Source organism: Coregonus lavaretus, assembly GCF_964263955.1.
Source record: "Coregonus lavaretus genome assembly, chromosome: 39".
Taxonomy (NCBI): Eukaryota; Metazoa; Chordata; class Actinopteri; order Salmoniformes; family Salmonidae; genus Coregonus; species Coregonus lavaretus.
Genome location: NC_140026.1, coordinates 9,638,303 through 9,663,851, shown reverse-complemented (window position 1 = coordinate 9,663,851; position 25,549 = coordinate 9,638,303). Strand labels below are relative to the sequence as shown.

General features: G+C 50.4%; 1 protein-coding gene across 1 annotated transcript in view; it reads left to right on the top strand.

Moving 5' to 3' along the window:
• rcor2 (REST corepressor 2) overlaps positions 1 to 24,940 on the top strand; it is a gene marked incomplete at both ends in the record, with an annotated part of 27,254 nt that extends 2,314 nt beyond the window's left edge. The window contains 12 exons of the mRNA XM_084155830.1: positions 6,277 to 6,333; positions 6,534 to 6,614; positions 6,928 to 6,980; positions 13,893 to 14,054; positions 14,807 to 14,931; positions 15,373 to 15,439; positions 15,522 to 15,657; positions 21,075 to 21,175; positions 21,330 to 21,407; positions 23,985 to 24,042; positions 24,264 to 24,478; positions 24,566 to 24,940. Coding sequence (XP_084011956.1) covers positions 6,277 to 6,333; positions 6,534 to 6,614; positions 6,928 to 6,980; positions 13,893 to 14,054; positions 14,807 to 14,931; positions 15,373 to 15,439; positions 15,522 to 15,657; positions 21,075 to 21,175; positions 21,330 to 21,407; positions 23,985 to 24,042; positions 24,264 to 24,478; positions 24,566 to 24,940 — 1,508 coding nt within the window. The remainder of the gene's footprint in view (positions 1 to 6,276; positions 6,334 to 6,533; positions 6,615 to 6,927; positions 6,981 to 13,892; positions 14,055 to 14,806; positions 14,932 to 15,372; positions 15,440 to 15,521; positions 15,658 to 21,074; positions 21,176 to 21,329; positions 21,408 to 23,984; positions 24,043 to 24,263; positions 24,479 to 24,565) is intronic.
• Positions 24,941 to 25,549: the final 609 nt, after the last annotated feature.

The window sequence follows — 25,549 nt, the reverse complement described above, 5'->3', positions numbered from 1 at the left end:
CTTTTCTTGTGGCAGCAGGTCACAAATCTTGCAGCTGTGATGGCACACTGTGTTTTTCACCCAGTAGATAAGGGAGTTTATCAAAATTGGGTTTGTTTTCGAATTCTTTGTGGATCGCTGTAATCTGAGGGAAATATGTGTCTCTAATATGGTCATACATTTGGCAGGAGGTTAGGAAGTGCAGCTCAGTTTCCACCTCATTTTGTGGGCAGTGTGCACATAGCCTGTCTTCTCTTGAGAGCCAGGTCTGCCTACGGCGGCCTTTCTCAATAGCAAGGCTATGCTCACTGAGTCTGTACATAGTCAAAGCTTTCCTTAAGTTTGGGTCAGTCACAGTGGTCAGGTATTCTGCCACTGTGTACTCTCTGTTTAGGGCCAAATAGCATTCTAGTTTGCTCTGTTTTTTGTTTGTTCTTTCCAATGTGTCAAGTAATTCTCTTTTTGTTTTCTCATGATTTGGTTGGGTCTAATTGTGTTGTTGTCCTGGGGCTCTGTGGGGTCTGTTTGTGTTTGTGAACAGAGCCCCAGGACCAGCTTGCGTAGGGCTCTTCTCCAAGTTCATCTCTCTGTAGGTGATGGCTTTGTTATGGAAGGTTTGGGAATCGATTCCTTTTAAGTGGTTATAGAATTTAATGGCTCTTTTCTGGATTTTGATAATTAGAGGGTATCTGTCTAATTCTTCTCTGCATGCATTATTTTGTGTTTTTCATGTGCACTGAGGATATTTTTACAGAATAATGCATCAGTCTCAATTTGGTGTTTGTCCCATTTTGTGAATTCTTGGTTGGTGAGCGGACACCAGACCTCACAACCATTAAGGGCAATGGGTTCTATAACTGATTCAAGTATTTTTAGCCAGATCCTAATTGGTATGTCGAATTTTATGTTCCTTTTGATGGCATAGAAGGCCCTTCTTGCCTTGTCTCTCAGATCGTTCACAGCTTTGTGGAAGTTACCTGTGACACTGATGTTTAGGTATGTATAGTTTTTTGTGTGCTCTAGGGCAACGGTGTCTAGATGGAATTTGTATTTGTGGTGCTGGCAACTGGACTTTTTGGAACACAATTATTTTTGTCTTAATGAGATTTACTGTCAGGGCCCAGGTCTGACAGAATCTGTGCAGAAGATCTAGGTGCTGCTGTAGGCCCTCCTTGGTTGGTGACAGAAGCACCAGATCATCAGCAAACAGTAGACATTTGACTTCAGATTCTAGTAGGGTGAGGCCGGGTGCTGCAGACTGTTCTAGTGCCCTCCGCCAATTCGTTGATATATATGTTGAAGAGGGTGGGGCTTAAACTGCATTCCTGTCTCACCCCACGGCCCTGTGGAAAGAAATGTGTGTGTTTTTTGCAAATTTTAACCACACACTTGTTGTTTGTGTACATGGATTTTATATTGTCGTATGTTTTTCCCCCCAACCCCACTTTCCATCAATTTGTATAGCAGACCCTCATGCCAAATTGAGTCAAAAGCTTTTTTGAAATCAACAAAGCATGAGAAGACTTTGCCTCTGTTTTGGTCTCTCTCTCTCTCCCTCTCTCTCCTCTCGCTCTCTCTCTAATTTCAATTTAAGGGCTTTATTGGCATGGGAAACGTGTGTTAACATTGCCAAAGCAAGTGAAGTAGATGGTAAACAAAAGTGAAATAAACAATAAATATTAACAGTAAACATTACACTCAGAAGTTTCAAAAGAATAAAGACATTTCAAATGTCATATCTCTCTCTCTGCCCATCTTTTTATTTAACTAGGCAATTAAGTTAAGAACAAATTCTTATTTACAATGACGGCCTACACCGGCCAAACCCGGACGACGCCGGGCCAATTGTGCGCTGCCCTATGGGACTCCCAATCACGGCCGGTTGTGATACAGCCTGGAATCGAACCGGGGGTCTGTAGTGACTCTTCAAGCACTGAGATGCAGTGCCTTAGACCGCTGCGCCACTCGGGAGCCCACACTGTCTCTGCCCATCTCTCTGTCTCTCGCTCTGTCCATCTCTCTCTCTCTGCCCATGTCTCTGTCTCTCGCTCTGTCCATCTCTCTCTCTCTGCCCATGTCTCTGTCTCTCGCTCTGTCCATCTCTCTCTCTCTGCCCATGTCTCTGTCTCTCTCTCTGCCCATGTCTCTGTCTCTCGCTCTGTCCATCTCTCTCTCTCTGCCCATGTCTCTGTCTCTCGCTCTGTCCATCTCTCTCTCTCTGCCCATGTCTCTGTCTCTCTCTCTGCCCATGTCTCTGTCTCTCTCTCTGCCCATGTCTCTGTCTCGCTCTCTGCCCATGTCTCTGTCTCTCGCTCTGCCCATGTCTCTGTCTCTCGCTCTGCCCATGTCTCTGTCTCTCTCTCTGCCCATGTCTCTGTCTCTCTCTCTGCCCATGTCTCTGTCTCTCTCTCTGCCCATGTCTCTGTCTCTCTCTCTGTCCATCTCTCTGTCTCTCGCTCTGCCCATGTCTCTGTCTCTCGCTCTGCCCATGTCTCTGTCTCTCTCTCTGCCCATGTCTCTGTCTCTCTCTCTGCCCATGTCTCTGTCTCTCTCTCTGCCCATGTCTCTGTCTCTCTCTCTGCCCATGTCTCTCTCTCTCTGCCCATCTCTCTGTCTCTCTCTCTCTGCCCATGTCTCTGTCTCTCTCTCTCTCTGCCCATGTCTCTCTCTCTCTGCCCATGTCTGTCTCTCTCTGCCCGTCTCTCTCTTTCTGCCTGCTCTCTTTTTTCTCTCTGCTGATGTCTCGTCCTCTCTGCGGTCTCTCTCTCCCTCTTCCTCTCTGCGGTCTCTCTCTCCCTCTTCCTCTCTGCGGTCTCTCTCTCCCTCTTCCTCTCTGCGGTCTCTCTCTCCCTCGTCCTCTCTGCGGTCTCTCTCTCCTCGTCCTCTCTGCGGTCTCCCTCTCCCTCGTCCTCTCTGCGGTCTCCCTCGTCCTCTCTGCGGACTCTCTCTCCCTCTTCCTCTCTGCGGTCTCTCTCTCCCTCTTCCTCTCTGCGGTCTCTCTCTCCCTCTTCCTCTCTGCGGTCTCTCTCTCCCTCTTCCTCTCTGCGGTCTCTCTCTCCCTCTTCCTCTCTGCGGTCTCTCCCTCTTCCCCTCTGCGGTCTCTCCCTCTTCCCCTCTGCGGTCTCTCCTTCTTCCTCTCTGCGGTCTCTCCTTCTTCCTCTCTGCGGTCTCTCTCTCCCTCGTCCTCTCTGCAGTCTCTCCCTCTTCCTCTCTGCGGTCTCTCCCTCTTCCTCTCTGCGGTCCCTCTCCCTCTTCCTCTCTGCGGTCTCTCTCTTCAGCTTCCTCTCTGCAGTCTCTCCCTCGTCCTCTTTGCGGTCTCTCTCTCTCCCTCTTCCCCTCTGCGGTCTCTCTCTCTCCCTCTTTCTCTCTGCGGTCCCTCTTCCTCTCTGCGGTCCCTCTCCCTCTTCCTCTCTGCGGTCTCTCTCTTCAGCTTCCTCTCTGCAGTCTCTCCCTCGTCCTCTTTGCGGTCTCTCTCTCTCCCTCTTCCCCTCTGCGGTCTCTCTCTCTCCCTCTTTCTCTCTGCGGTCCCTCTTCCTCTCTGCGGTCTCTCTCCCTCTGCGGTCTCTCTCCCTCTTCAACTCTGCGGTCTCTCTCTCCTTCTTCCTCTCTGCGGTCTCTCCCTCCCTCGTCCTCTCTGCGGTCTCTCTCTCCCTCTTCCTCTCTGCGGTCTCTCTCTCTCCCTCGTCCTCTCTGCGGTCTCTCTCTCCCTCGTCCTCTCTGCGGTCTCTCTCTCCCTCGTCCTCTCTGCGGTCTCTCTCTCCCTCGTCCTCTCTGCGGTCTCTCTCTCCCTCTTCCTCTCTGCGGTCTCTCTCTCCCTCGTCCTCTCTGCGGTCTCTCCCTCCCTCTTCCTCTCTGCGGTCTCTCCCTCGTCCTCTCTGCGGTCTCTCTCTCCCTCTTCCTCTCTGCGGTCTCTCTCTCCCTCTTCCTCTCTGCGGTCTCTCTCTCCCTCTTCCTCTCTGCGGTCTCCCTCTTCCTCTCTGCGGTCTCCCTCTTCCTCTCTGCGGTCTCCCTCGTCCTCTCTGCGGTCTCTCTCTCCCTCGTCCTCTCTGCGGTCCCTCTCCCTCTTCCTCTCTGCGGTCTCTCTCTTCAGCTTCCTCTCTGCAGTCTCTCCCTCGTCCTCTTTGCGGTCTCTCTCTCTCCCTCTTCCCCTCTGCGGTCTCTCTCTCTCCCTCTTTCTCTCTGCGGTCTCTCTCTCCCTCTTCCTCTCTGCGGTCTCTCCTCCCTCTTCCCCTCTGCGGTCTCTCTCTCCCTCGTCCTCTCTGCGGTCTCTCTCTCCCTCTTCCTCTCTGCAGTCTCTCCCTCTTCCTCTCTGCGGTCTCTCCCTCTTCCTCTCTGCGGTCTCTCTCCCTCTGCGGTCTCTCTCCCTCTTCCTCTCTGCGGTCTCTCTCTCCCTCTTCCTCTCTGCGGTCTCTCCCTCCCTCGTCCTCTCTGCGGTCTCTCTCTCCCTCTTCCTCTCTGCGGTCTCTCTCTCCCTCTTCCTCTCTGCGGTCTCTCCCTCCCTCGTCCTCTCTGCGGTCTCTCTCTCCCTCTTCCTCTCTGCGGTCTCTCTCTCCCTCGTCCTCTCTGCGGTCTCTCTCTCCCTCGTCCTCTCTGCGGTCTCTCTCTCCCTCGTCCTCTCTGCGGTCTCTCTCTCCCTCGTCCTCTCTGCGGTCTCTCTCTCCCTCGTCCTCTCTGCGGTCTCTCTCTCCCTCTTCCTCTCTGCGGTCTCTCTCTCCCTCTTCCTCTCTGCGGTCTCTCTCTCCCTCTTCCTCTCTGCGGTCTCTCTCTCCCTCTTCCTCTCTGCGGTCTCTCTCTCCCTCTTCCTCTCTGCGGTCTCTCTCTCCCTCTTCCTCTCTGCGGTCTCCCTCTTCCTCTCTGCGGTCTCCCTCTTCCTCTCTGCGGTCTCCCTCGTCCTCTCTGCGGTCTCTCTCTCCCTCTTCCTCTCTGCGGTCTCTCTCTACCTCGTCCTCTCTGCGGTCTCTCTCTCCCTCTTCCTCTCTGCGGTCTCTCCCTCTTGCTCTCTGCGGTTTCTCTCTCCCTCTTCCTCTCTGCGGTTTCTCTCTCCCTCTTCCTCTCTGCGGTTTCTCTCTCCCTCTTTGCGGTCTCTCTCTCTCCCTTGTCCTCTCTGCGGTCTCTCTCTCCCTCTTGCTCTCTGCGGTTTCTCTCTCCCTCTTCCTCTCTGCGGTCTCTCTCTCCCTCTTCCTCTCTGCGGTCTCTCCCTCCCTCTTCCTCTTTGCGGTCTCTCTCTCCCTCTTCCTCTCTGCGGTCTCTCTCTCCCTCTTCCTCTCTGCGGTCTCTCCCTCCCTCTTCCTCTCTGCGGTCTCTCCCTCCCTCTTTGCGGTCTCTTTCTCCCTCTTCCTCTCTGCGGTCTCTCTCTCCCTCTTCCTCTCTGCGGTCTCTTTCTCCCTCTTCCTCTCTGCAGTCTCTCTCTCCCTCTTCCTCTCTGCGGTCTCTCCCTCTTCCTCTCTGCAGTTTCTCTCTCCCTCTTCCTCTCTGCGGTCTCTCTCCCTCCCTCTTCCTCTCTGCGGTCTCTCTCTCCCTCTTCCTCTCTGCGGTTTCTCTCTCCCTCTTCCTCTCTGCGGTCTCTCTCTCCCTCGTCCTTTCTGCGGTCTCTCTCCCTCTTCCTCTCTGCGGTCTCTCTCTCCCTCTTCCTCTCTGCGGTCTCTCTCTCCCTCGTCCTCTCTGCGGTCTCTCTCTCCCTCTTCCTCTCTGCGGTCTCTCCCTCTTGCTCTCTGCGGTTTCTCTCTCCCTCTTCCTCTCTGCGGTTTCTCTCTCCCTCTTCCTCTCTGCGGTTTCTCTCTCCCTCTTTGCGGTCTCTCTCTCTCCCTCGTCCTCTCTGCGGTCTCTCTCTCCCTCTTGCTCTCTGCGGTTTCTCTCTCCCTCTTCCTCTCTGCGGTCTCTCCCTCCCTCTTCCTCTCTGCGGTCTCTCTCTCCCTCTTCCTCTCTGCGGTCTCTCTCTCCCTCTTCCTCTCTGCGGTCTCTCTCTCCCTCGTCCTCTCTGCGGTCTCTCTCCCTCTTCCTCTCTGCGGTCTCTCTCTCCCTCTTCCTCTCTGCGGTCTCTCTCTCCCTCGTCCTCTCTGCGGTCTCTCTCCCTCTTCCTCTCTGCGGTCTCTCTCTCCCTCGTCCTCTCTGCGGTCTCTCTCCCTCTTCCTCTCTGCGGTCTCTCTCTCCCTCGTCCTCTCTGCGGTCTCTCTCTCCCTCTTCCTCTCTGCGGTCTCTCTCTCCCTCTTCCTCTCTGCGGTCTCTCTCTCCCTCTTCCTCTCTGCGGTCTCTCCCTCCCCCTTCCTCCACTCATCCCTGTTTTCTCTCTCTCCACAGACAGTATGATTCGAGTGGGAGGAGACTACCAGGCACAGATACCTGAGTTCAACCCAGGTACCGGAGGGAGGGAGGGAGGGAGGGAGGGAGGGAGGGGGGATGGAGAGAGGGAGGGAGGGGGGGGGGGGGGGGGTGGTGGAGAGAGGGGGGGGGGGGGGGGGGGTTGATTATTTGGCTGTGTATGTGACAGAAGAAGTGAGAGAAAATAAGGGATGTATGACTAACGTGTGTGTGTGTGTGTGTGTGTGTGTGTGCAGACAGTCCAAGCCACTACAATGAGAAGGAGCAGAGGAGTATGCTGGTGTGGTGCCCCAACAGCCTCGTCTCCGACGCCATGTGTAAACACACACACACACAAACACATACACACACACACACACACACACACACACACACACTATACTATTAGCTAACAGTTTTTTTCTTCTCTCTCTCTGCTCTCTGCATTCTCTCTCTCTGCTCTCTGCTCTCTCTCTCTGCTCTGTCTCTCTCTGCTCTGTCTCTCTGATCTCTCTCTCTGCGCTCGCTCTTTGCGGTCTCTCTGCGCTCTCTCATTTTCTCTCTCTCTTTCTCTCTCTCTTTCTCTCTCTCACTGCTATCTTTCTCTGCTCGCTCTCTGCTCTCTGCTCTCTGCTCTCTGCTCTCTCTCAGTGGATGAATATATTCTGATGGCTAAAGAGAAGCATGGCTACAACATGGAGCAGGTAACAGTCAGTCAATCAAACTGTATTGACAATGCCTTTGTCACAATACAAAAATATAAACATATAAGGAAATAAGTCAATTGACATCAATTCATTAGGCACTAAACTATGGATTTCACATGACTGGGAATACAGATATGCATCTGTGTGTCACAGATATCTTAAAAATCGTAGGGCGTGGATCAGAAAACCAGTCAGTATCTGGTGTGACCACCATTTGCCTCATGCAGCACGACACATCTCCTTCACATAGAGTTGATCAGGCTGTTGATTCTGGCCTGTGGAATGTTTTCCCACTTCTCTTCAATGGCTGTGCGAAGTTGCTGGATATTGGTTGGGAACTGGAACAAGCTGTTGTACACGTCGATCCAGAGCATCCCAAACATGCTCAATGGGTGACATGTCTGGTGAGTATGCAGGCCATGGAATTGTGTACAGATCCTTGTGACATGGGGCCGTGCATCTTCATGCTGAAACATGAAGTGTTGGCGGCGGATGAATGGCACGACAATGGGCCTCAGGATCTCGTCACGGTATCTCTGTGCATTCAAATTGCCATTGGTAAATTGAAATTGTGTTAATTGTCCGTAGCTTATACCTGCCCATACCATAATCCCACAGCCACCATGGAGCACTCTGTTCACAACGTTGACAACAGCAAACCGCTCGCCCACACAACGCCATACATGTTCTGCGGTTGTGAGGCCGGTTGGACGTGCTGCCAATTTCTCTAAAACGATGTTGGAGATGGTATATGGTAGAGAAATGAACATTAAATTCTCTGGCAACAGCTCTAGTAGACATTCCTGCAGTCAGCATGCCAATTACACGTTCCCCGCAAATTGAGACATCTGTGGCATTGTGTTGTGTGACAAAACGGCAAAAAAAATGTAATGGCATTTTATTGGCCCCAGCACAAGGTGCACCTGTGTAATGATCATGCTGTTTAATCAGCTTCTTGATATGCCACACCTATCAGGTGGATGGATTATATTGACAAAGGAGAAATGCTCACTGACAGGGATGTAAACAAGTGTGTGCACATTTAAGAGAAATAAGCTTTTTGTGCGTCTGGAAAATGTATTGGATCTTTTATTTCAGCTCATGAAACATACAGTTGTAGTCGGAAGTTTACATACACTTAGGTTGGAGTCATTAAAACTCGATTTTCAACCACACCACCAATTAATTTTTTACAAACTATAGTTTTGGCAAGTCGGTTAGGACATCTACTTTGTGCATGACACAAGTAATTTTTCCAACAATTGTTTACAGACAGATTATTTCACTTATAATTCACTGTATCACAATTCCAGTGGGTCAGAAGTTTACATACACTAAGTTGACTGTGCCTTTAAACAGCTTGGAAAATTCCAGAAAATGATGTCATGGCTTTAGAAGCTTCTGATAGGCTAATTGACATCATTTGAGTCAATTGGAGGTGTACCTGTGGATGTATTTCAAGGCCTACCTTCAAACTCAGTGCCTCTTTGCTTGACATCATGGGAAAATCAAAAGAATCAGCCAAGATCTCAGAAAAAAGTCTGGGTCATCCTTGGCAGCAATTTCCAAACGCCTGAAGGTACCACGTTCATCTGTACAAACAATAGTACGCAAGTATAAACACCATGGGACCACGTAGCCGTCATACCGCTCAGAAAGGAGACGTGTTCTGTCTCCTAGAGATGAACGTACTTTGGTGCGAGAAGTGCAAATCAATCCCAGAACAACAGCAAAGGACCTTGTGAAGATGCTGGAGGAAACAGGTACAAAAGTATCTATATCCACAGTAAAACGAGTCCTATATCGACATAACCTGAAAGGCCGCTCAGCAAGGAAGAAGCCACTGCTCCAAAACCGCCATAAAAAAGCCAGACTAGGGTTTGCAACTGCACATGGGGACAAATATCGTACTTTTTGGAGAAATGTCCTCTGGTCTGATGAAACAAAAATAGAACTGTTTGGCCATAATGACCATCGTTATGTTTGGAGGAAAAAGGGGGATGCTTGCAGGCCGAAGAACACCATCCCAACGTGAAGCACGGGGGTGGCAGCATCATGCTGTGGGGGTGCTTTGCTGCAGGAGGGACTGGTGCACTTCACAAAATAGATGGCATCATGAGGAAGGAAAACATCTCAAGACATCAGTCAGGACGTTAAAGCTTGGTCGCAAATGGGTCTTCCAAATGGACAATGACCCCAAGCATACTTCCAAAGTTGTGGCAAAATGGCTTAAGGACAACAAAGTGAAGGTATTGGAGTGGCCATCACAAAGCCCTGACCTCAATCCTATAGAACATTTGTGGGCAGAACTGAAAAAGCGTGTGCGAGCAAGGAGGCCTACAAACCTGACTCAGTTACACCAGCTCTGTCAGGAGGAATGGGCCAAAATTCACCCAACTTATTGTGGGAAGCTTGTGGAAGGCTAACCGAAACGTTTGACCCAAGTTAAATGATTTAAAGGCAATGCTACCAAATACTAATTGAGTGTATGTAAACTTCTGACCCACTGGGAATGTGATGAAAGAAATAAAAGCTGTAATAAATCATTCTCTCTAATATTATTCTGACATTTCACATTCTTAAAATAAAGTGGTGATCCTAACTGACCTAAGACAGGGAATTTTTACATTTTACATTTTAGTCATTTAGCAGACACTCTTATCCAGAGCGACTTACAGTTAGTGAATGCGTACATGTTTTTTTTCATTGATTTTTTTCATACTGGCCCCCCGTGGGAAACGAACCCACATCCCTGCCGGCCAAACCCTCCCCTACCTTGGACGACGCTGGACCAATTGTGCGCCGCCCATGGGTCTCCCGGTCGCGGCCGGCTGCGACAGAGCCTGGACTCGAACCAGGATCTCTAGTGGCACAGCTAGCACTGCGATGCAGTGCCTTAGACCACTGCGCCACTCGCTATAATTGTGAAAAACTGAGTTTAAATGTATTTGGCTAAAAGGTGTATGTAAACTTCCCACTTCCACTGTAGGACCAACACTTTACATGTTGCATTTATGTTTTTGTTCACCGTAGTTAGCTCATAGGGCTCTGGTCAAATATAATGCACTATATGGGGAATAGCTCTGTCTTCCTCCCCTGGGTCTAAATGGCACTGCTCTCTCTCTCTCCAGGCCCTGGGTCTAAATGGCACTGCTCTCTCTCTCTCCAGGCCCTGGGTCTAAATGGCACTGCTCTCTCTCTCTCCAGGCCCTGGGTCTAAATGGCACTGCTCTGTCTTCCTCCCCTGGGTCTAAATGGCACTGCTCTCTCTGTCTGTCTCTCCAGGCCCTGGGTCTAAATGTCACTGCTCTCTCTTTGTCTCTCTCCAGGCCCTGGGTCTAAATGTCACTGCTCTCTCTTTCTCTCTCTCCAGGCCCTGGGTCTAAATGTCACTGCTCTCTCTGTCTGTCTCTCCAGGCCCTGGGTCTAAATGTCACTGCTCTCTCTGTCTGTCTCTCCAGGCCCTGGGTCTAAATGTCACTGCTCTCTCTGTCTGTCTCTCCAGGCCCTGGGTCTAAATGTCACTGCTCTCTCTTTCTCTCTCTCCAGGCCCTGGGTCTAAATGTCACTGCTCTCTCTCTCTCCAGGCCCTGGGTCTAAATGTCACTGCTCTCTCTCTCTCCAGGCCCTGGGTCTAAATGTCACTGCTCTCTCTCTCTCCAGGCCCTGGGTCTAAATGTCACTGCTCTCTCTGTCTGTCTCTCCAGGCCCTGGGTCTAAATGTCACTGCTCTCTCTGTCTGTCTCTCCAGGCCCTGGGTCTAAATGTCACTGCTCTCTCTTTCTCTCTCTCCAGGCCCTGGGTCTAAATGTCACTGCTCTCTCTGTCTGTCTCTCCAGGCCCTGGGTCTAAATGTCACTGCTCTCTGTCTGTCCAGGCCCTGGGTCTAAATGTCACTGCTCTCTCTCTCTCCAGGCCCTGGGTCTAAATGTCACTGCTCTCTCTCTCTCCAGGCCCTGGGTCTAAATGTCACTGCTCTCTGTCTGTCTCTCCAGGCCCTGGGTCTAAATGTCACTGCTCTCTCTCTCTCCAGGCCCTGGGTCTAAATGTCACTGCTCTCTGTCTGTCTCTCCAGGCCCTGGGTCTAAATGTCACTGCTCTCTCTCTCTCCAGGCCCTGGGTCTAAATGTCACTGCTCTCTCTGTCTGTCTCTCCAGGCCCTGGGTCTAAATGTCACTGCTCTCTCTCTCTCCAGGCCCTGGGTCTAAATGTCACTGCTCTCTCTGTCTGTCTCTCCAGGCCCTGGGTCTAAATGTCACTGCTCTCTCTCTCTCCAGGCCCTGGGTCTAAATGTCACTGCTCTCTCTGTCTGTCTCTCCAGGCCCTGGGTCTAAATGTCACTGCTCTCTCTGTCTGTCTCTCCAGGCCCTGGGTCTAAATGTCACTGCTCTCTCTGTCTGTCTCTCCAGGCCCTGGGTCTAAATGTCACTGCTCTCTCTTTCTCTCTCTCCAGGCCCTGGGTCTAAATGTCACTGCTCTCTCTGTCTGTCTCTCCAGGCCCTGGGTCTAAATGTCACTGCTCTCTGTCTGTCCAGGCCCTGGGTCTAAATGTCACTGCTCTCTCTCTCTCCAGGCCCTGGGTCTAAATGTCACTGCTCTCTCTCTCTCCAGGCCCTGGGTCTAAATGTCACTGCTCTCTCTGTCTGTCTCTCCAGGCCCTGGGTCTAAATGTCACTGCTCTCTCTCTCTCCAGGCCCTGGGTCTAAATGTCACTGCTCTCTCTCTCTCCAGGCCCTGGGTCTAAATGTCACTGCTCTCTCTCTCTCCAGGCCCTGGGTCTAAATGTCACTGCTCTCTCTCTCTCCAGGCCCTGGGTCTAAATGTCACTGCTCTCTCTCTCCAGGCCCTGGGTCTAAATGTCACTGCTCTCTCTCTCTCCAGGCCCTGGGTCTAAATGTCACTGCTCTCTCTCTCTCCAGGCCCTGGGTCTAAATGTCACTGCTCTCTCTCTCTCCAGGCCCTGGGTCTAAATGTCACTGCTCTCTGTCTCTCCAGGCCCTGGGTCTAAATGTCACTGCTCTCTGTCTCTCCAGGCCCTGGGTCTAAATGTCACTGCTCTCTCTCTCTCCAGGCCCTGGGTCTAAATGTCACTGCTCTCTCTCTCTCCAGGCCCTGGGTCTAAATGTCACTGCTCTCTCTGTCTGTCTCTCCAGGCCCTGGGTCTAAATGTCACTGCTCTCTCTGTCTGTCTCTCCAGGCCCTGGGTCTAAATGTCACTGCTCTCTCTGTCTGTCTCTCCAGGCCCTGGGTCTAAATGTCACTGCTCTCTCTTTCTCTCTCTCCAGGCCCTGGGTCTAAATGTCACTGCTCTCTCTGTCTGTCTCTCCAGGCCCTGGGTCTAAATGTCACTGCTCTCTGTCTGTCCAGGCCCTGGGTCTAAATGTCACTGCTCTCTCTCTCTCCAGGCCCTGGGTCTAAATGTCACTGCTCTCTCTCTCTCCAGGCCCTGGGTCTAAATGTCACTGCTCTCTCTCTCTCCAGGCCCTGGGTCTAAATGTCACTGCTCTCTGTCTGTCTCTCCAGGCCCTGGGTCTAAATGTCACTGCTCTCTCTCTCTCCAGGCCCTGGGTCTAAATGTCACTGCTCTCTCTGTCTGTCTCTCCAGGCCCTGGGTCTAAATGTCACTGCTCTCTCTCTCTCCAGGCCCTGGGTCTAAATGTCACTGCTCTCTCTGTCTGTCTCTCCAGGCCCTGGGTCTAAATGTCACTGCTCTCTCTCTCTCCAGGCCCTGGGTCTAAATGTCACTGCTCTCTCTGTCTGTCTCTCCAGGCCCTGGGTCTAAATGTCACTGCTCTCTCTGTCTGTCTCTCCAGGCCCTGGGTCTAAATGTCACTGCTCTCTCTCTCTCCAGGCCCTGGGTCTAAATGTCACTGCTCTCTCTCTCTCCAGGCCCTGGGTCTAAATGTCACTGCTCTCTCTCTCTCCAGGCCCTGGGTCTAAATGTCACTGCTCTCTCTCTCTCCAGGCCCTGGGTCTAAATGTCACTGCTCTCTCTCTCCAGGCCCTGGGTCTAAATGTCACTGCTCTCTCTCTCCAGGCCCTGGGTCTAAATGTCACTGCTCTCTCTCTCTCCAGGCCCTGGGTCTAAATGTCACTGCTCTCTCTCTCTCCAGGCCCTGGGTCTAAATGTCACTGCTCTCTCTCTCTCCAGGCCCTGGGTCTAAATGTCACTGCTCTCTGTCTCTCCAGGCCCTGGGTCTAAATGTCACTGATCTCTGTCTCTCCAGGCCCTGGGTCTAAATGTCACTGCTCTCTCTCTCTCCAGGCCCTGGGTCTAAATGTCACTGCTCTCTCTCTCTCCAGGCCCTGGGTCTAAATGTCACTGCTCTCTGTCTCTCCAGGCCCTGGGTCTAAATGTCACTGCTCTCTGTCTCTCCAGGCCCTGGGTCTAAATGTCACTGCTCTCTGTCTCTCCAGGCCCTGGGTCTAAATGTCACTGCTCTCTGTCTCTCCAGGCCCTGGGTCTAAATGTCACTGCTCTCTCTGTCTGTCTCTCCAGGCCCTGGGTCTAAATGTCACTGCTCTCTCTGTCTGTCTCTCCAGGCCCTGGGTCTAAATGTCACTGCTCTCTCTGTCTGTCTCTCCAGGCCCTGGGTCTAAATGTCACTGCTCTCTCTGTCTGTCTCTCCAGGCCCTGGGTCTAAATGTCACTGCTCTCTCTGTCTGTCTGTCTCTCCAGGCCCTGGGTCTAAATGTCACTGCTCTCTGTCTCTCCAGGCCCTGGGTCTAAATGTCACTGCTCTCTCTGTCTGTCTGTCTGTCCAGGCCCTGGGTCTAAATGTCACTGCTCTCTCTGTCTGTCTGTCTGTCCAGGCCCTGGGTCTAAATGTCACTGCTCTCTCTGTCTGTCTGTCTGTCCAGGCCCTGGGTCTAAATGTCACTGCTCTCTCTGTCTGTCTGTCTCTCCAGGCCCTGGGTATGTTGCTGTGGCATAAACATGATGTGGAGTGTTCCCTGGCTGACCTGGCTAACTTCACTCCCTTCCCTGAGGAGTGGACAGTAGAGGACAAGGTTCTGTTTGAACAGGCCTTCAGCTTCCATGGCAAGAGCTTCCATCGTATACAGCAGATGGTGAGGACACACTTACTGGGGAGCTACACTGGGGCGTTGTGAAAACACTGTTTTACCTGCTACACTGGGGCATAACTGTTTGTTCTTGCACGTGAGCTGTATGTCAATATCTTGAAAATAGAACCAGAGTGTAATTTTAAGCTCTCTCCCCTCTCTCCCCCTCTCCTCCCCCTATCTCCCCTCTCTCCTCCCCTCTCCCCTCCCCTCTCCCCTCTCCTCTCTCTCCCCCCTCCCCTCTCCTCTCTCCCCTCCCCCCTCCCCTCTCCCCCCTCTCTCCTCCCTCCTCTCTCCTCCCCTCTCCTCTCTCTCCCCCCTCCCCTCTCCTCTCTCCCCTCCCCTCTCCCCTCCCCCCTCCCCTCTCCCCTCCCCTCTCCCCCCCCCCTCTCCCCTCCCCTCTCCTCTCTCTCCCCCTATCTCCCCTCTCTCCTCCCCTCTCCTCTCTCCTCCCCTCTCCTCTCTCTCCCCCCTCCCCTCTCCTCTCCTCTCTCCCCTCCCCTCTCCCCTCTCTCCTCCCTCCTCTCTCCTCCCCTCTCCTCTCTCTCCCCCCTCCCCTCTCCTCTCTCTCCCCCCCCTCTCCTCTCTCTCCCCCCCCTCTCCTCTCTCCCCCCCCCTCTCCCCTCTCCTCTCTCTCCCCCCTCCCCTCTCCTCTCTCCCCTCTCTCCTCCCTCCTCTCTCCTCTCCCCTCCTCTCTCCCCTCCCCTCCCTCTCCCCTCCCCTCCCCTCCCTCTCCCCTCTCTCTCCCCTCTCTGTAGCTGCCTGATAAGCTGGTCTCAGGCCTGGTCCGGTACTACTACAGCTGGAAGAAGACCAGAACTAGAACCAGCGTTATGGACCGACAGGCTAGAAGACTGGTCAGAAAGACAGACAAGGAAGATGGGTGAGGGGGGGGACATGGGGGAGATGGAGAGGAGAGATGGAGAAGAGAGAGGATGGGGAGGGGAGATGGCGAGGAGAGAAGGGGGGGATGGGGGAGAGAAGGGGGGGATGGGGAGATGGTGAGGAGGGGGGGTGGAGGAGATGGATAGGATAGAGGGGAGAGGAGAGGAGAGGGAGAGAAGGGGGGGGGTGGAGGAGATGGAGAGGAGAGAAGGGGGGATGGGGGAGATGGAGAGGATAGAGGGGAGAGGAGAGGGAGAGAAGGGGGGGGGTGGAGGAGATGGAGAGGAGAGGGGGGGACAGACAGGCTAGAAGACTGGTCAGAAAGAGAGACGAGGATGAGGGAGGGGTTAGTGAGATTTGAAAGGGTAAAGAGATTGAAAGAAGGAAGAATGTACTAAATGAATTGCTCTGTCACTTCTCCATCCCTTATTTTCCTCAGTAATGACGAGATAGAGGAGGGAGACCCGGGCAGCGACAGCGACTTTGAGATCGACACCAAGAAAGAGGTGAGCAGATTGAAGTGTTACTCTTCTCATGTCTGTGTGCTGACCCTCCCCCGTTCTCTCCCTCCCTCCCTCCCTCTCTCAGACAGTGAAGCAGCAGAGCTCCAGTGGTGCTGGAGGAGAGAGGGGAGCGCCGGGCCGGTCTAACCCACAGAGGAAGGAGTCTGTTGGGGCTCAGTACCGCCACCACCCCCTGAGAGCCCGTCGGAGACCACCTAAAGGTACCTTATATACACACACGGGGTTTCTTTATCCAGATGTGTGTGTGTGTGTGTGTGTGTGTGTGCGTTGGTGTTGCACGGTATACCGAAACTTCTGTACTTTTTTTTTTCGATACAAAAACCCCCCAAAAAGTTTGTTACTATAATTTTTGTTACGTTCGGTACTTCTGTAAAATGTGTCTCACGTGATTGAGAGGATCAAGTCTGTATCAGTGCAGCCTATTGATAGTGTGAAGAGCAAAGTGCCCGTTCCACTTCCTCAATCATTACTAGAGCGGTCTGGCTGCATTGTTAGCCCCCTACTTATGCTGCATAAAAATGTACACTTGAATAACGCAACACGGCATGTAGAAATGTTTAAACTGTTCATTACTGTTCTCAAAACAATGTCCATACAGGCTAGAACACTTTTATAATGCAAGACGATACTGGTAGCTTCCAGCTTTGTAGGCTAACTGTCTTTGCTAGCTTACAGCTGAAGCTTTTTTTTTTTTTACGTTCCCTAGCAAGACAACCAAAAATATCGCTCAAACAGAAGGGGGGAACTAACAAAGCGTCACTGACCGACAACCAAAACGAAACAGGTGGGGTTTTAGGAGGGGTTCTGAAAGACGCTCATGGGGGGGGGGGGGTCCACTGAAAGTTGACTAGCAACAACAACTGGACCCTAAAAGACACCCACCATGAGCACCCACTAAATTTGCCCACTAAGAGGCAAACAAAAGAAAACTCCACACCAAAACAAAAACAGGGAAGATCAGACAAAGGAATGTTTTTCTAGAGATCAAATCGGGAGCGACAACTAAAGGTGTTGACCCTCCACATCTCTCAAGACCAACTGGTGCACTGGGCCAGCCACTCTTAAATAGCACCTGGGCCAGCACAGGTGAAACCCCTTCCCACTAACGAGATGGACAAGACAGAACAGGTGTAACACATACTAACTAACGAGGTGACACCAAACGGTGCGCCCTACGTGCTAACGAGCTATACGTGCTAAAGTCCAACCTCAAAACATAAATGGAAAAACCTAAAGCTATAACACCGTCCCCCTTAAGACAACAAATATATCCTAGATTTTTGTTGGACAAGTTTGCTCACCACCAACAGAAAACGACTTCCATCTCACAACATAATCAACTTCAATGCCTCCTCCAATATAAACATGGTGTCTATTGGCTGTCAACAATTAAATGCCAGACAGAACAGCCACCTTTTTGTTTAGTTTTTTTAATGTATATAGGCTTTGTTTTTTGTTTGTATTTTCCAATCTTTTCTTATTTACCTTTTTTTGTTTTTGGACATAGTTGCCTAAAACTCAGAAATTTTGAAAAAAAAACACGTACGCTTCTATAACGCAAAACGTACAGTCAAAATAAATTGTGAGTCAGGGCTACGCACTGGCTAAACACAAAACACAACGTATCGACTGCCCACCCTTGGAAGACAATCAGCAACCAAGTTGTCCTTACTACGGACATGTCTGATTTCAAGGGGAAACTCCTGCAATATCCGTAGTAACTTTCCTCTCGTGAGGAAAGTTACCACGTCACTGCAGAGCTTCTCTCTCTTTTCAGGGTTCACTCGATAGACATGTTGTTGGATCTGGGCTGAGTCCCCAACGTCAATGTCATGCTCTAGTACATTTTGTCTTGAGTTGGCACATCCTGAGAGTAAACCGGATATTCTAAAAAGTAGTGAAACAATGTCGCCTTTTTCCTCTGGAGACAAGTGTGGCAAAAAGACATCAAGGTTTTCTAGAATCTCTTGAGTTACTGAACCATACCAACCGTCACAGGATGTACTGGACTTTCCTCATACTCTTGAGGAAGACTATAGTCAACGGTGACAGCAGTGGCCACAGGCAGAACATCACTACCGTCTTCCCCGCCCGGTCGTAGCGGGTCAAGTATGATTTGAACATGTTGACATGACACAGCCAGGTTTTTCTCCTGCGCTCCTGTGAGCCGATGATGTAATCCAGATGACTAATTTATTTCACTATGGGGTAAGGGACTGAAAAGCAACCCTGCAACGGTGACCCCAGAACGGGAAACAAAACCAGGACTTGGTCATCCACATCGGAAGTGCAGTTTCGGGGGTCTTCCAATCGTAACAACATTTCATTTTTGTTTGCGCCATCTCTTGATTCTTAGTGGCAAACTCACAGGCGCGGTGTAATCTGTATCGAAAAGCGCTAACGTGCTCCAACAGATTTGCAACCGTCACAGCTTGGTTCGGTTTACTCGTCTGCTGGCAAATGTGGCAGGATTTACAGTAAGCCACAACATCCTGTTTCAGACCAGGCCAGAAGAAGTTATGCAAGATACGGTCATACATCTTGTTGACCCCAAGATGGCCTGCCGTACTACCATTGTGATCCAACCTCAGTATCTCTTGTCAAAGCGTAACTGGAACAACAATTTCAGATACACTGGGCCAATCGTCTTGCCCAGAAGTGGTGTGAGCGCCATCTCCTCATCAGAACACCATCTCCGTCAGAGTAACCCACACGAACTTCATCAAACTCCTCCTCTGGACGTATCTCAGCAAAAAGAGGAGAGAGGGAAACATAATTTCTCTGTTCAGCAATCGGCTGCTTCCTAGACATTGAAGTGTCAACTGTAGGGACCCTTTCTTCCTTCAGAGGTCCTACAAACTCACTCACCTTTGGGGAGATCAACTTAGGAGGTTCTATTTATTTTAATTGTTTTGTACTTTTACCCCTTTTTTTCTCTCACTCATTTCGTGATATCCAATCGGTAGTTACAGTCTTGTTCCATCGCTGCAACTCCCTGTACGGACTTGGGAGAGGCGAAGGTCGAGAACCATGCGTCCTCCGAAACACGACCCCGCCAAGCCTCACTGCTTTTTGTCACACTGCTCACTTAACCTGGAAGCCGTACAGCTGGTGACCGTAGTCAGCGTGCACGGCGCCCGGCCCGCCACAAGGAGTCGCTAGAGCGCGATGATACAAGGACATCCCCGGCCGGCCGGCCCTCCCCTAACCCGGATGACGCTGGGCCAATTGTGCGCCGCCTCATGAGTCTCCTGGTCGCGGCCGGCTGCTGCCTGGGATCGAACCAAGGTCTCTAGTGATGCCTCTAGCTGCGATGCAGTGCCTTAGACCGCTGCGCCACTCGGGAGGCTCAACTTAGGAGGTTCACCGAAATCATGATCACCCATAAACGTCTCAGACAGATCAACCATGGTGGGATCGCTGACGTCCTCAACACCAGACTTGCTCCCGGCGACTTTCTTAGACATTACCACGTGGAACGGCACACGCTGGGACTTCTCTGATAACCCATCAGGTTCCTCTACTCTGAGTTCCTTACAAACGACAGGATTTGGCACGACCTTCCCTCCATCCTAATCGTTTCCCAAAATGAATGAGAACCCCTTCGCCGGTAGGCCTCGCTCCCACGACAACGGAAACCAGAAATAAGAGCAGACTAGAGTTCCACATTCTACAAAGGAACTTCCATGCAACTCATCTGCATGCTTTGTACTGACGCACTGTAACCAGTTGCTGAAGTGTCAGACAAAGGCAGAATACCCTCCAACATGAAGGATTGGGCCGGCCCAGTGTCTCGCAGTGTCGTCACCGGCTGCCTAACATCATCGATAATCTGCAGACACACAAATCCATCTGAAACAAAGGGTTCATACACATCTTGATCCTAAATGCTGTTTAGGAGATCCACCAGTCCCAACCAGAGACTTAATGGCCTGGAGTGCTCCCACAAGAAGAAACAGCTTTTTCCTCTCATTTTTCAGTTTCAACTTAGGACACAGAGAGACAATGTGTCCTTTCTCACGGCAGTAATTACAAACTGGTGGATACGGAAAAAAACAGTTTTTCTGTCGATTTTTATCTTTGGGCACTGAAGAAATGGACTGAAACCTCGCAGTAGGATGTGACTTCACTGGATCGCTTTTTGCATAGGGGGTAACTACTGGGTGCTTTGTTGGTCAACACATTCATCTGCAAGAACTGCAGCTTTCTCAGGAGTGAGATCCTTGTGCTCATAAATGTAGGTCGCAAGACCTTGAAGGCAATTCTTGAACCGCTTGAGAAGTATGAGCGTCTTTAAATCTTCAAGGTCCTTGACCTCTTGAGAACCACCAACCAAAAATACATGCTTGTTCCCTTGCCAACTCAACATGGCTTTGTGATTGTCACTTTTATAATTCACATCAATTCACTTCCCTAGTACTTTTGTTTGTGATAATAGGCATTCCCTAGTACTTTTGTTTGTGATAATAGGCAAACCATAACGCAAAATAAGATTATTTCAAAGCTGATCGTCACCAAAAATGTTATTAATTCACTTCGTCTCCCTCACCACCAAAACCTCATTCACTTCATCTCCCTCGGCTCCCGTCTGGTTTCCACTAGATTCCACATTCTGCCTCATGCATGACCTCAATACTTTCTTAAAGAAACACTTTTATAAAAGAAGAGATTGCTTCTTCTATGCAAATGTTGTTGATCTGTTTAATAAAATAATATCTCCTAGCAGTTGCCAATAAAGTAAGTCCTAAATGGAGGGGATTGTTTTGTCATCTGTAGCCCCATGAAATCAGCTAAAACAAGCTCAATAACTCAATGCATGCACACACTCCTATTGAATGATATTAATTCACCTGTATTGTGGATAGACCTAGGCTACATCTTGGTTTATCCATAGAGATTTACCATTCAAATAAATGATTACCATTACGTTATGATGTAGTTTGGTAAAAACAAAGTCAAATTGATTGTAGAATCGATTCATTTAATGCATACAACATGACTGTCTCAAAGAAATTGACAAATGTTCAAGTGTAACGATATTGAACTCAAAAGATGCGACGATTCAACAGAGCAGTAGCTGAGTTTATCTGTCTGGATCAAGGGGCATTCTGGGACTTTGGCTAATATGCCTTCTTTTTGTCGTGATGGTGTATCGAGTATCGTGATGGAATCGAGCATCGTGATGGTGTATCGAGTATCGTTTTGGAATCGAGCATCGTGATGGTGTATCGAGTATCGTTTTGGAATCGAGTATCGTGATGGTGTATCGAGTATCGTTTTGGAATCGTGATGGTGTATCGAGTATCGTTTTGGAATCGAGTATCGTGATGGTGTATCGAGTATCGTTTTGGAATCGAGTATCGTGATGGTGTATCGAGTATCGTTTTGGAATCGAGTATCGTGATGGTATCGAGTATCGTTTTGGAATGGAGTATCGTGATGGTGTATCGAGTATCGTTTTGGAATCGAGTATCGTGATGGTATCGAGTATCGTTTTGGAATGGAGTATCGTTTTGGAATGGAGTATCGTTTTGGAATCGAGTATTATACGTTTAAGTTCTGCTATGTTCCCTCTCTCTGTCTGTGTGTGTGTTAACACATCCTCTCTCCTCTAAAGGCATGCATCTGAACCATGATGACATCATGGCCGTGTCAGCCAATCACCACCATGGCTCTGGCAGACAGCTAGACACACACCTGGTGTCACTCAAGAGACGGGTATACACACACACAGACAATACACGCACGCACACACACACACACGGAGACACACACACAGAGACACAGACAGAGACACAGACATCACTTATAGAGTAATAGATTCTCGCTGACTCTCTCTGTCTCGCTCTGTCTCTCTCTCTCTCTCTCTCAGGTCCAGAGTATTAAGCAGAACAACAGTAGTATGAAACACTGTCTAGACGAGGGCATCGACAGCCTGCGTCCTACAGGGGTACATACATCTCTCTCTTCTCTCTCTCCTTCTTTAACTTGATCTTCCCTGTCTTCCGGAGATACCCAAGTAGGTCCACTCTACACCAGGGGTGTGTCTCAATAGTCTAAAGTTTCCTTCTGATCCTCTCCTTCATCTATACTAGGGGGTGTCAAACAATCTGGCCGGCGGGGGATTTGAGTAAAAACTAAAATCTATTATTATGTGTCACAGCTGGCCGTGACCGGGAATCCCATAGGTTGGCGCACAAGTAGCCCAGTGTCGTCCGGGTTAGATGAGGGTTTGGCGTAGGGGGGCTTTCCTTGGCTTATCGCGCTCTAGCGACTCCTTGTGGCGGGCCGGGCGCCTGCAAGCTGACCTCAGTCAGTTAACGGTGTTTCCTCTGACACATTGGTGCGGCTGGCTTCCGGGTTAAGAGAACCTCCTAAGAAGCAGCGCGGCTTGGCGGGTCTTGGCGGGTCTTGTTTCGGAGGACTCATAACCCGACCTTCGCCTCTCCCGAGCCCATTGGGGAGTTTCAGCGATGAGACAAGATCGTAACTACCAACTGGATATCACGAAATTGGGGAGAAAAAGGGGGTAAAATTACAAACAAAACAAAAAATATATAAATATATAAATATATATATATATATATATATATATATATATATATATATATACCGGACATATCTTCAAACATTGTCTTGACTGTCCAGCTCGCTAATAATCACTTATTATTATTATTATAATTAATTATAATAATCACAGTCAGGGAGCACTGAAAAACGATGGATAGAGGACTATTACTATTTTTACTACATTTCGACGGCAAGGAAATGAAACCCATTTTCATTACGGTCCTCCAGACCTTGTTGAAGACCGACCGCAGCCCCCTGGTCTACACCCTCATCCTCCTTGATTGGTCAATTAAAAGGTCACGGATAAGTTAGGAACTCCCCTCACCTGGTTGTCTAGGTTGTAATTGGACACAAATTTAATGGACATAACAACAACCAGCAGACACTGGAGTTTGACTAACTCCTCCTCCTCACCCCAGATCTCAAACTAACTCTTCCTCCTCTCACCCCAGATCTCAAACTAACTCCTCCTCCTCACCCCAGATCTCAAACTAACTCCTCCTCCTCACCCCAGATCTCAAACTAACTCCTCCTCCTCTCCCCAGATCTCAAACTAACTCCTCCTCTTCACCCCAGATCTCAAACTAACTCTTCCTCTCACCCCAGATCTCAAACTAACTCCTCCTCCTCACCCCAGATCTCAAACTAACTCCTCCTCTCACCCCAGATCTCAAACTAACTCCTCCTCCTCACCCCAGATCTCAAACTCTTCCTCCTCTCACCCCAGATCTCAAACTAACTCCTCCTCCTCACCCCAGATCTCAAACTAACTCCTCCTCCTCACCCCAGATCTCAAACTAACTCCTCCTCCTCACCCCAGATCTCAAACTAACTCTTCCTCCTCTCACCCCAGATCTCAAACTAACTCCTCCTCCTCACCCCAGATCTCAAACTAACTCCTCCTTCTCACCCCAGATCTCAAACTAACTCCTCCTCACCCCAGATCTCAAACTAACTCCTCCTCCTCACCCCAGATCTCAAACTAACTCCTCCTCCTCACCCCAGATCTCAAACTAACTCCTCCTCTCACCCCAGATCTCAAACTAACTCCTCCTCCTCACCCCAGATCTCAAACTAACTCCTCCTCTCACCCCAGATCTCAAACTAACTCCTCCTCCTCCTCACCCCAGATCTCAAACTAACTCCTCCTCCTCACCCCAGATCTCAAACTAACTCCTCCTCCTCACCCCAGATCTCAAACTAACTCTTCCTCCTCACCCCAGATCTCAAACTAACTCTTCCTCCTCTCACCCCAGATCTCAAACTAACTCTTCCTCCTCTCACCCCAGATCTCAAACTAACTCTTCCCTCTCACCCCAGATCTCAAACTAACTCCTCCTCCTCACCCCAGATCTCAAACTAACTCTTCCTCCTCACCCCAGATCTCAAACTAACTCTTCCTCCTCTCACCCCAGATCTCAAACTAACTCTTCCTCCTCTCACCCCAGATCTCAAACTAACTCTTCCTCCTCTCACCCCAGATCTCAAACTAACTCCTCCTCCTCACCCCAGATCTCAAACTAACTCTTCCTCCTCACCCCAGATCTCAAACTAACTCTTCCTCCTCACCCCAGATCTCAAACTAACTCTTCCTCCTCACCCCAGATCTCAAACTAACTCTTCCTCTCACCCCAGATCTCAAACTAACTCTTCCTCCTCTCACCCCAGATCTCAAACTAACTCTTCCTCCTCTCACCCCAGATCTCAAACTAACTCCTCCTCCTCACCCCAGATCTCAAACTAACTCTTCCTCCTCTCACCCCAGATCTCAAACTAACTCCTCCTCCTCACCCCAGATCTCAAACTAACTCTTCCTCCTCACCCCAGATCTCAAACTAACTCTTCCTCCTCTCACCCCAGATCTCAAACTAACTCTTCCTCCTCTCACCCCAGATCTCAAACTAACTCCTCCTCCTCACCCCAGATCCCAAACTAACTCTTCCTCCTCTCTCTCCAGTCGGCTCCCAAGATGAACTCTCGTTGGTCCACTGAGGAACAGCTGCTGGCTGTGCAGGGTGAGTTAACACACCCCCAAAATACAAATCAATCAAGTCAGTAAATCAAATCAATCAATTTCTTTATTGACACAGGAAATTATTGTATTCCGGCAAATACAACTCACAGAAGAAACACAGAAAACACAGTTTGATAATTGCAATATTGTGATCTGAAACATAACTTTCTCTTTAAGCACCCTATCCTCTCTCTCTCTCTCTCCTCCATCTCTTCCCATCAGCAATCCGTCGCTATGGTAAGGACTTTACCGTGGTTGCCGAGGTGATCGGCAACAAGACTCCGGCCCAGGTGAGCTCCTTCTTCGTTAGTTACCGACGGCGATTCAATCTGGACGAGGTCGTCAAGGAGTGGCAGGCGGAACAAGAAGTAGCCTCAACACAGGGGCATTGTGAGAGTCGTAGTAGGAACGAAGAGATGGGAGGAGCAGAGGAGGAGGTGAGGAGAGGGAGGGAGGGTCTGTTTTGGTAAAAGTTTGACAAGTTTCAGTTGCTGACCTAACTTTCTCCCCTCCCTCTCCTCCAGATAAAGATGGAAGATGCTACTCCCCCTGGCGGTGACGCCAACTCCCCCTCTCACCCCTCATCCAATAACCACACCCCTCCTCCTTCCCTCTCCCAGCCTCCCCCCTTACTGCGCCCGGCTCCCCCCTCCGCCCCCCCCAGCCTCCTCCGGCAGCCCCCTCCACTCCAGACCCGACCCCTCCAGAACCGAACCCCCCACAACCACCCCCCTCCCCCGTTGATCCGTCCTGCAGTAGCACCTCCAGGCCAACAGGGGAGCTCTAGTCTCCGTAGGGAACTAGGAAACAACCTCCGCTCCTCTCCTCCTGTTTCCTCTGGTACTGGTCAGCCTCCCTCACTGGTGGGGCTCAAAGTAGAGCAAACCAACTCTCACTGACTGAGATGGATAGATATGAGGTAGAACCTCTTGTATATTTAGGGTGGGGCTGAGGGGGGACTCTTGTATATTCAGACAGGTAGATTGTGCTGCTAGTGGGAGTGTTTAGCAGGTCATCCATTATGGTGCAACAATAGAAGTCAGAATGCAGTAGTATTTAGTTGAGTTCAAAGCCCCACCAATCTGGTTGGTTCAGAAGCGCCTCGTTCATTCGTTCCCACCCTCCCTCCCCTAACCAACTACACAACCTGTCAATAACCTCACCCCCCCCCACCCCCCACACACTCTCCATACTTCCATCTGAGGCATTAAGGCTTGGGTCATCCATCCTTCTGTTCCCTCCCCCTCTTCTCAGCAGAAAATAGAAGGACATGCCCACACATGCCTCACGGCTGTCTCCATGGCAACCAGCACAGATGTGACTGGTTACCCACGGCAACAGGGACCCTGTGTTTCACCCCCCCCCCCCCCCCCCCCCCAAAGAACAGAACATCACGGGTGAACAGAACTTTTTGCCAAAATTCTTTAAGAATACCAAAACCCTCAAGGAAAGGAAGATACACTGGATTGATGTCACGGTGATGGATGCCATGATAACAGAACCCCCCA